Source organism: Crocuta crocuta, unplaced genomic scaffold (genome assembly GCF_008692635.1).
Source record: "Crocuta crocuta isolate KB4526 unplaced genomic scaffold, BGI_CrCroc_1.0 scaffold132, whole genome shotgun sequence".
Lineage (NCBI taxonomy): Eukaryota > Metazoa > Chordata > Mammalia > Carnivora > Hyaenidae > Crocuta > Crocuta crocuta.
In genome coordinates this window covers 696,492-707,567 of record NW_027528611.1, presented here as the reverse complement: position 1 = coordinate 707,567, position 11,076 = coordinate 696,492, and the positions used below count along the sequence as shown (strand labels likewise).

Sequence of the window (11,076 nt, the reverse complement as noted above, 5' to 3'; positions counted from 1 at the left end):
CTGGCCTTCAAAGAGAAAGCTTACCTGTTTAATCATGTGGTTTGATGCCCTGTTCCCGTACTGATAGATCACTCAAAGCTAGCTTATACTGGGGAAAGCATGGAGTTAGTTGGCCCAGTGGCTCTGTGTATACCCACAAACAAGGTCTTTAAGACACCAGACAGGAGCCCCCATGAAAGCCCATCTTCCTCCAAGTGGGGTCACAGGGTGTGCAGAGGACCTGGGCCTGCATCTGGGGGAGCAGGGGACCACGGTGCTCAGCCTGGCCGAGCTTCCCATGGAGTTGAGTGCAACAGAGCCCCTGGGGTGAGCTCTGGAGAGGAGGGAACATCAGATGGCAGTCTGGTCAAGTTCCAGGGGTTAGTTAGCGCTAGACTGGAAGGTACTAAGTAAGAGACCTGACGGGGCCAGATGAAGCGATGGCAGTCAGATGAGAAGGTCACAGGGGAATGAGGAGAAAAGCTTTCTTACAACTGCTTTTCTTTCCAGTCCCCAGTTGAATCGTGTGGTCTGGGGGTGAAACACAGCAACCCCTGAACTGCAGAGGCCCAGTTTTGTGTTCCTGACACTGACGGGCAGAAGGGCTGCCCTCCCTCAAGCTCAGCTAACCTGTGGTGCCTGGAAGGAGGGTTCTGCCCAACCGGAAGCTGCTACAGATATATATATATATATATATACATTTACATAGTGTGAACATAAATTAACAGTGGCATAAGAACTAGTTCCTTGTCAGCCTCCCAAGCTTAGAGGCTGGGTACCTTTCAGGAATGACAAGTGAGTCACTCAGGAACTCGAGTGACCATTAACTCCAGTGTCCTTGCACTGATTTGCTCACTGTGTATCTTGTTGAACTTCCTCAAAGGATTTTCCTGGTCAGACCGGGTGCCATGATGAGCCGAGTCTCGGCCTCGTGCAGGCAACGTGCACAGTATTTCTCTGTTCCACCCCAGGCTTAACCATTCAAAACCAAGGAAGGAAAATTACAGCAGCAAAAGGGATTAAAACAAGTGATTTGCTGTTTGAGCATTTCAAAAAGAACTGGAACACCTATGATTCAGCGAACGGACGCTAACTAAAAGAAAAAAAATCATTTAGTTGCCAGGGCGATGTGTTCCATGAAAATAAACTCCGGAAACGCATTTCCTACAGGGAGCCTCCAGGTAATAAGGCCTAACACATTCTCCTCCGCTTGAGTGTTGGTGGGCCATTTCTGTACTCTGACTCGCGCCTGCCTACCGCTTCCTCCTGCCCCTTTGCCCGGGTGAGATTAGAGAGGTAGGGTGTTAACGGTGGGCTTGATGAAGATTGAAGACCCATTTTCCCCCCCTGGAGACCAGCTTGATTTGAACAAATTGAGAACAAAGCAGCCCCTTTCTGCCCTTGGGAAAAAGCCTGTTCTGTGTCCGTTTTTGCAGCCAGGTCGGCTCCTCCCGGGAGGAGAGAGGGGCAGTCCACAGAGATCCCTCCTGGGAGGGCGCAGGTTCTTGCCACTGCCCTCAGGGCCCACCCACGTCGCTCCACATCTGCACCCCGGTTACTGGTGCTGCCGGTTGGGAGAGCGGGAGACGGAGCCCGGGCTGGAAGGCAGCGAGCTGCCGCCGGGGGCCTGCAGGGCGTGGGGGTCGAGCTGCGGCCCCGCCAGGCCCGGGTCCCCCGTCCCCGACTCCTCACTGTTGTCTTCCTTCTGGCTGCTCTGCTGCTCCGGACACTCAAAGTGGACACAGTGGAACACCTGCAGACAGGGAGCAAAGGCCGGTGAGTGACGGCTGTTGTCAGGCCCGGGGAGGCCGCCGATGTCCTGCCCGCCGCCTGTGCGCAGACCTGGGGCCGCAACTCGCAGGTGGCACACGGCTCAGGCAGGCAGGATGAGAGTCTAAAAGTTAACAGCCAGCGCGACATGGATTCCTATAGAATGTTCTTACCAGATTACTCCATTTTTGGTTACTTTCATCATATGAGCTCTTCTTTTTAAATTAATTAATCCTTGCATTTGACAGGAGAGTTAAAAGTCAATAGGGGTTGATTATGGTGGTAGCTGCAAAACTGCAGTAAAGCCCCCTGTGTTGTACACGATAAATGGGTGAATTGTAGGGCAAGTGAATTATATTTCAATACAGTTGACCTTAAAAATAATAAGCCAGCAGGGCGTCCCCCTGGGGGAGGACCAGCCTTATCTCCAAGGGTCCAAACGAGTCCCTCCCTCTCATAGTCTTCCTGTGCCCTCAAGAAGAGAACAGCTCCTGACGTGTAATCCACTGGGCAGCAGTGCTGGGGAGGGGTCTTCACCTTGAGGTGGTTTGGCCAACCTGGAATGAACACCCTTACGTAGATTCTGGACTTCAAGCTATTATTACAAAGCTGGAATCATCAAGGCAGTATGGTACTGGTACAAAAACAGACACTCAGATCAATAGAATAGAATAGAGAACCCAGAAATGAACCCACAACAATATGGTCAATTAATCTTTGATAAAGCAGGAAAGAATATCCAATAGAAAAAAGACATTCTCGTCAACAAATGGTGTTAGGAAAACTGGACAGTTGGAGTATCTAGGTGGCTCAGTTGATTAAGTGTCCAACTTTGGCTCAGGTCATAAGCTCACAGTTTGTGAGTTCGAGCTCTGCATTGGGCTCTGTGCTGACAGCTCAGAGCCTAGAGCCTGCTTCAGATTTTGTCCCCCTCTTTCTCTGCCTTTCCCCTGTTCACGCTCTTTCAAAAATAAACATTAAAAAAAATAATAATAAGGAAAGCTGGACAGCAACATGCAGAAGAATGAGATTGGACCACTTTCTTATACCATACACACAGAAAAATTCAAAATGGATGAAAGACCTAAATGTGAGACTGGAAACCATCAAAATCCTAGAGGAGAATACAGGCAGCAATCTCTTTGACCTTGGCCACAGCAATTTCTTACTAGACACGTCGCCAGAGGCAAGGGAAACAAAAGTAAAACTGAACTATTGGGACTTCATCAAGATAAGAAGCCTCTGCACAGCAAAGGACACAATCAACAGAACTAAAAGGCAGTCTATGGAAAGGGATAAGATATTTGTAAATGACATATCAGATAAAGGGTTAGTATCAAAAATCTATAAAGAACTTCTCAAACTCACCCAAAAAACAACCCAGTTGAGAAATTGGTAGAAGACAGAAATAGATACTTTTCTACAGAAGACATCCAGATGGCTAACAGACACAGGAAAAGATGCTCAACATCAACAAATCAAAACCATAATACCACCTCACACCTGTCAGAATGGCTACAATCAACAACACAAGAAATAACAGGTGTTTGTGAGGATGAGGAGAAAGGAGAACCCTTTTGCACTGTTGGGAATGCAAACCAGTATGGCTACTCTGAAGAACAGTATGGAGGTTCCTCAAAAAACTAAAAATAGAAACTACCCAATGATCCAGCAATTACAGTATTAGGTATTTACCCAAAGGATACAAAAAGATTTGAAGGGACATATGCACCCAAATGTTTACAGCAGCATTATCAACAACACCCAAACTATGGAGAGAGCCCACACGTCCACTGACTGATGAATGGATAATGGAGCCATGGTATATATACAATGGAATATTACTCAGCCATCAAAAAGAATGAAATCTTGCCATTTGCAATGATGTGGCTAGAACTAGGTGTATTATGCAAAGGGAAATAAGAGAAAAATACCATATGATTTCACTCATGTGGAATTTANCGAGATCATGACCTAAGCGAAAGTCGGACGCTTAACCGACTAAGCCACCCAGGCGCCCCCACAAGAGACTCTTAATGAGAGAGAACACACTGTGGGTTGAAGGAGGGAGGAAGGTGGGGGATGAGCTAGATGGGTGATGGGTACTAAGGATGAGTACTGGGTGTTGTATGTAAGTGATGAATCACGTGAATATTTCACCGTCTGTTAACTAACAAAATTTTGATTAAAAAAAAAAAAAGCCCTCACATGGCAGAACCAGCCACCCCAGGGGTCAAGGAGAGCTTGCTACTTGGAAGCATGACCGAGCTCTGTGCTCAGTGTTGTGCCAGCTGTTACGTGAACAGGACACAACACAGAGCTCAGCGAACAATGGGGAGGCACGGCCGGTCCTGAGAACACACAGCATGGTGTGTGTGTGTGTGAGCCTGACACACCCGGTGTGAAACAGAATGTAACTACTGGTGTGTGAGCTGGGGGTACGGTGACAGGGGACAACCAGAAACTGTCAGAGGTGAGGCCTTTAGGGAAGCTGACCTGCGCCCTCCCTGGCACACACACAGGTTCCTTTCTCCACTCACAACCAGGTCCTTCTGGGGCTGTAGCTCGCTGGGGCCTGCCCTGAGCTCTTGAAGGGGAGGAGCACGCTGGCAGTTCTGGGAGAATCCATTTCCAGGACCTCAGTATCTGTATTTTCCAAAACTGCCTAAGAACATGACTGAATTCACAATACTCTTGCTCACCTCACAGAAGGAAAGCACGGCCCTTGGCTGTCCTCAGCAAGGGGCCCTGACCCCTCCTGGCCCTTCTGAGGGTGCAGTGCCACTCAAGTGTATTCATGCCTCAGGTAATTTTTAAACGTAATTGGGATTTTTCCAGAATTAAAACATTTTCAAGATAACGCTGGCTAAAGCCCATGAGTAATAGTTTTGCACAATGACTTTCAGATTTGGTGTGCCTTATTCAATGAGTTGGTTAAAATCTACTGAAGCAAATCATGTCATCAAATATTTATTCCTAGTAACTGGTCCTCATCTTCCAGCTTATAAAGTGTTTATTCTTTAACCTCACATTTAGAAAAATAATTGTACTTAATATTTCACTTCTCAACCTTAAATGGTCAAATGAACACTTTTTTCCAAAGTTCTTTTAGGAGCTAAGCAAACAAAATGTTTGAAGGCCATGGCTGCTGCACTTAGGAGACTCTAAGCCATCAACACAGTTCTTTAAAAGCTAATAGACACGGCCTGGAGGGAAGGAGAGGACATTCTGGGGTTAGAAGTGTTCCAGGCAAGGGGAATAACACAGGGCAGGAAAAGGCCCAGTAATGTCGGAGGAGAAGATCTGAGTCGGCGGGACCGGCGAGGTCTCTGGGGGCAGGAGTATCCCACGACACGCTCATCTCATGTCCCACAGAGCTGGGCCTGTACGTCAGATCCAACAAGGCTCTGACGTCAAAAGGACACATGCTGGTGATGCGATACTGGGATATTTGAAAAGATTCATCTGGCAATGAGGGGTGGGGGCCCTGGAGACGGAGGGCAGTGTGGCCAGCCTGGGGCCCACACGTTGTCCCCAACAAGGGGTGAGAGCTTTGGGTGGGAGATCACAGAGGCCAAGGCGAGGAGCTACAGCCCATGAAGTGATTAAAGAGAAACACACATTGGCCTTGGTTACTTGTCAGACGTGAAGTTCAGCAAAGTGGGACAAATCCAAGAGGGGTCCCAAACTTCTTTGATGAGCTGGCACAGGAGCCGGAGCCCAGGCATCTGGTGGGGGGCAGGGGGAAGAGGGGCTGCACAGGCTCACTGGGGAAACTGAGAGGAGGGCTTTGGCAGTGGTGGATCCCAGCAAGAGGCAGTAGGGACAGATGAAGCCTCACCTGGAATGGGGTTTGGGGTGAGTCCCACTTCCTGAGGGGCCGGACAGCACAAGAGAGTCTTAAACTGGTATGCTGGGCTGGGCCAGGAACCAAGGCTGGGGGCGCCGCCGGGGGTCCGGTGGGGCAGAAGCCCGGCCGCTAGACCCAAGCACCTGGACAAAACCTGGTCGGGTCCTGCCTCTCCAAACAGTACTACCTTACCCCACGGCTTTCTTCCTTCCGTCCCCAGGCTTCTGCTTAAAGAAGTGGTGAAATTCATAAAGCTACCACTGAACTTGGCTGCAGATGCTGAGTGTGTAATTGCTTTATAGTGATATTCACACTGAGGGCTGGTGGGAGCCTGGAGCCTGTGCAGACAGAGTGAAAGGCAGGCCATGTGGCACGGGAGCATGGCACACTCCCGGCCCTTCCCTGGCCACCCAGTGCCTCCAGGAGAACTGCAACCCCTGCTCCCTTGGATGGGGGTCCACCCTCTCTCTCCCAGGGCCTGCTGGCTAGAGAGGAGCTATTCAACTTTGGATGTGCCCAAGTCTGGTGCGTCTGCTCCTGGATGAGGGCCCGTCCGTAGTGGATGAGGCACTGGTATCCTGGGCGTGGGCAGGATGCAGGGCAGGGCTGGTGGGCACCTGTTTCTCTCCCCGAGGGACGAGGTGCAGCAGAGGGTGGGAGGTGAATGAGGAACCATCTCTCCTTTGCCCTGGGGGCTCTACGTCCTCCATGGCTCCAATGTGTGCGTGCGCACGCACCATGCACACATACACACACACACCTTTTACTGTAGAATCAAATTCACAGAAGACTAATGTGATATCAACTGAGATTATATTTAAAACATAACTTCTGTGCTTACTTTCCTGCATCACTATTTTCTCCATATTCCCACTTCATTTATTTATCTACTGCTGTTTCAAATTTCATGTCTCAAACTGTAACGTAAAGACTAACAGAGGGCATGTGTCCTCAGGTCTGTCCTGTTCATTTTGGCAAAGCCGGGCTCTCTTACAGCAAGCAGATTCCTCTCCCTGCAGCTCAGATGGACCTGTCCTCGCCTTGGTGCTTCCTGGGAGCCTTGTGGCGCCAGCTGCCCTCAGTACCCCGTCCCTCTCTTGCCTTCCCCTCCGGCTGTTCTAGCACCGCTCTCTGCTTGGGCCCATCTGCAGGTGCTTTCCCGTCAACAGTCTAACGGGAGGTGCCTTTCATGGAGATTTTAACCTGTCTGGGCCACCGGCCCTGACCTGTACCATGCAGGGCAAATGTGAACAGCTTCCTGATGGCAGCTATCAATCTATTCCCCTCCATCAGTTTAACGTTCTTACAGCTTTTCAAGTGACAAGACCATCTTTTGGCAGGTTAGCGACTGTCCTCTGGCTTTATGAACACTCCTCTTTCCAAGTGCGGGAGGGTGGGGTGCTTCCTGGAGCCCCACCCTCGCCCTCGCCCCCTCTCTGAAGCCCCTCCCTGGAGCTTCTCGTAAGCCAGCAAACATCCTGTTCTGTTTCTCAGTCCAACCCGGTCACACTCTGTCCCCAGAGCCCGAGTCCCCTCCCTCCGAGAGGGAAATGTTCTGAACACGCTGTCCTTACTGTACCTTCCCCTTCCCAACCCTGAGCCCTTTTCCTGTCCCATCGTGCTGTTATTTGCGTAATCCCACCACCTGCATTCTCAGAGGTTCTTCCTCAGGCCCCAGGGCTGATGCTAGTCCCTGCACTGACACTTGTCCCCCTCCTTCTCCTCAGTGTCCTTAATCTCTGGGTGAGCTTTTGCCCTATAGGCCCTGGGAGGCTTCAGGCTCCCCCACCAAAGCCTGGTCCCCTCTTGCCTCTGTCTACCCACCTCAGCAACCTTGCAACTCAAGGACCAAGGTGTGGTTGTCCTTTCTTCCATGCAGACCTTGCACAATGATAAACACATCAGCACAAATTCTGGGTTGAAAAATTAAGTTAAGAAAGCTCTCAGTGAGGCCGGGCGCTAACAACTGGTCTTTAGAGTGTGCCTCTCACCTTGGAAGGGTCCACATCAGCGACGCTACCTTCTGCTCTGCATGGTGCTGGTGAAGCCTGGGAAGACTGTATGCAATGGGTGCCTAATGAATGCTTGCTGGCCTGCTTCTTATTGCCCTCATTTCCACTGTCATTCCCTCTTCCAGCCTGCATTTCTCTCTTCTCTAACTGGGTGTTGACCGCACGACCGTCTTTAGCCCATTTAGCCCACCTGTTTTAAAATAACAGTGCAAACGGCTGTTATTCCCAACACACCTGGCAATGCTGACAGCGAACTGCCGCCTGCCAGTTTGTGTTCTGCTGTGGCTATTCCTCCTTGAGAATTCATAGTCCCGGCTCCCCTGCCACCAGCGGTCAGTCCTTTCACCGGAGGCCACGGAAGTCCTGGCTGCCTGACCGCGCTCATGCAGCCTGGGGTGGGCGCACATGTGACCAGAGGGGGGATGGGGCCACCTCCGGGACGAGCTTCAGTCTGGGACTCGGAGTCCCGAGTGTCGCTGAAAGGCCAATGAACTTTAACGTGGGCTCCCTGACCACCCCAGGGAGCCAAGCAGGCTCTGCCAGATTCAAAGGCAACACACAGGAAAGAGTTAATTTTAGGAAGTCACAAACTGGTGTTGTGAGGATTCTGAGTGGAAAAGGGTGTTTTACCAATAGAAAGGTGGGTAGGGCCTGGAGTTACTGAAGAGGTAAAAGGTGCAGTGGGAGTCAGAACGAGCGGGCAAGGGGTGGGCAGAAGTCTGGGAACGAAGGGTGCCTCTGCATGCCAGGCCCTGAGGGCGAGCAAGCCCCACATGTGGGGTTCGCAGGTGTGGATCGAGGAACTGGCTGAGTAGGGTTCGGAGGTCATGAGGTCTGAGTGCATTTATTCACCCTGCAACACTTATGAGGCACCGCCTGCATGCCCACCACTTGGGTTCTGGCCCCTCAGAGGGTGCACCATCCGATGAGGGGAGAGCAGACACCTCAGTGGACAGGCAAGTGGCTCTGGGCCTACAGGGAGCCATGAGGGTGCGGTGGGGTCCCAGCCGGCCCAGGGGGAGTCAGAAATGCTTCCTGGGGGAGGAGAGGCCAGAGCTGAGTCGGGAAGTTTGAGGCAGCCAAGCAGGAATGGCCAGAGGAGGGAGCCCTTGGCGCAGCAGGAGAGGGGAGGCGACAGCTCTAGCCTTTGGGCGGGCGGGGTCAGGGTGGGGGATGATGGAGAGAGCAGGTGTGGGCTGGGTGCAGTGGGGTCACAGCCCGGGGTTGTACCATGAGGGACGGGCCAGACCTGGGTGGGGGTTTGGGGGCAAGGGGTCTGGACAGAGGAGACTCAAAAAAGGAGTAAATTTAAAATATTACAAGAGGAATACTTGTTTATGGTGACAAATAATAAAAGTGTTTAAAGAAAGAAGGTAGATCACAACAAACCCTTAAAAGCTGAAACCCCCTGATGCAGACAAGCAATTTGGGATAAACAGGAAAAGAGTCACTTTTAAAGGAAGAATAACAGAACTTGCTAACAGACAAGGTGAGACCGACACGGAAAGGAAAGGTCCCGCGGATTCTCTGGGAGGACAGGGATGGCAGCGGGTCCCAGGGGCTCCAGGCTCAGCCTGTCCTCATCTTCAGATCCTTTCCCTGTTTTTGGTTTTTAAACTTTAACTGCCCCACTGAGCACAAACACCGACCAGGCGCCGAGCAGGAGCAAGGGTGCCCCTGCCGGTGCGAGTTTACTGTTCTGCAAAGGAGGCAGCCGGGTACCCAAGGTCACAAGAGCGGTGGCATTCAACCTCAGGGCCGAGTGGCTGTGAGCTGGCCCCCCCTCGACAGAGCGGCGTGCCGGCTGGGCTGTGGCTGAGGGCCCACCACCCAGTTACATCCTGGGCTACTGCACCTCACCACCACCATCTCGTGCACGACTGGGGTTCCCCCCATCAGGACCCTGGGCACCCAGAGAGGAGCCTGTTCTCGGGAGTCGAGGGTGGAAGGTGAGACTGCTGTGGGGAAATTGGCTCCTTCCCTGGGGGCCATGTGGTCGGAGGAGCCTGAAGCGCCTCCCTCCTGCTGCTGCAGGGCCGCTGCTCTCACACGGGAACCAGGGGAGGGGGCGGGTGGCTCGGAGGAGCTGTCTCTACTGCCAGGGGCGCGGGGTGCCGTCTGAAGTGTGCCACCTGCCTGCCACACCTTAGGCTCCTCTGCCCACACGTACTTCTGGCCTCCCTCTAGGTGGAACGGCCAGGTCCCGAGTTTCTCTTTGCTCAGAAGCTCGTGCAATTCAATTTCTTTCCTGTGAACCTTCCCAAGACTGCAATACCCCTCGGAAAGGATGTGACCAAAAGTGAATGAGGCATACTGGGCAGAGTGGCACTACTGATTTATGCAAAACCATTACCGCCGCCGCCGCATCATTTTCCCTTCCCCTTTTCGGCAATCATGTATCCCATTAGCCTGTTTGATTGCCGCTGCTCACAAAGGGGCACCTTCGCTGAACCAGCTTCAATGGCCTCTGGATCTATCCCCCGAGAGGAGCCGGCTAATTTGGAATGTAGTCGTGTGTATGAATCCGACACAGCTTTAGTCACTATCCGGGTGTCCTTTTTTTTTGTAGCTGCTGTTTATTATCACTTTGCCTTTCCTCTCTGGGAGACATAATTTTCCACATGTTTGAGATAGTCAGGGGTGTTCTTTTTCTCCGTGAACCCTGGAAAGGATGTGCATAAACGCTCCAGCCTCTTCTCGGTGATGGAGCTAGTTCCTCAGCTGGCAGCTGTCTGCCACCTTTCATTACAGGGACTCCCCAAGCACGGTGTGCTCAACACCTCTTCAGGGGTTTTAGAAGCAGAGAACCCTCTGCTAATTTTCCCAAGTTGCACTAAGAGTCCACCGTGAACTGTAGCAGAAATTGGGAAAATTTAATAAATGTTGATCTGTGGCTCTACCTTGCTTTTCTGGTTTCTCCTAATTTTCACAGGCTGCTTTCATGCCAACCAATACAAATAGGATTCCTGACCCAAGCTTTCAGCTTACATTTCCAAGGTGACATATCTTTATAAAATAGATACCACCTCTCAGTGATACCTGCCCATAAGTCAGACACAGAGACGTGGCTTCTGGATTATGCCGATCCTGCTTTACCCTGCACCCATTGCGCGTTTAGTGAGCACTGACGGATCCTGATGCTGGTGACAATTAACATCTCCGAAGAGGCAGAGGTCAAGAGTCCCTCTGTAGGCTGTGGGGATGTTTTACTTTTTGTTCTTTTAAAAATGAAGTCCAAAAGTCTTTGACAAAACACCCCTTTTTATAAACAAAAGTTCTGTAATTATACATTTGAAGAGTCCACACCATTGTTTCAGTTAAGAAACCCTTTCAGAGGGAGATAGTTCCAGATTCTGAACAATACTTTTTCAGTATTGCTTAGGGGTGATAGGATGCTCAAATAGTTTTGCACAAATATTTAATCCTAATAGATACAGGAGTACATTTCTTGGTGACACTGCTTTT

The 11,076-nt window shown here is 51.1% G+C and overlaps 1 protein-coding gene across 5 annotated transcripts in view; it reads right to left on the bottom strand.

Moving 5' to 3' along the window:
• Positions 1-1,073: 1,073 nt before the first annotated feature.
• BTBD9 (BTB domain containing 9) overlaps positions 1,074-11,076 on the bottom strand; it is a 404,299-nt gene continuing 394,296 nt past the window's right edge. For 3 of the 5 annotated variants that reach the window (XM_077754863.1, XM_077754865.1, XM_077754864.1), the window contains one exon: positions 1,074-1,732. In XM_077754863.1, coding sequence (XP_077610989.1) covers positions 1,171-1,732 — 562 coding nt within the window. In that variant the 3' untranslated portion in view covers positions 1,074-1,170. The remainder of the gene's footprint in view (positions 1,733-11,076) is intronic. The other 2 variants (XM_077754866.1, XM_077754867.1) reach the window with 1 other exon arrangement.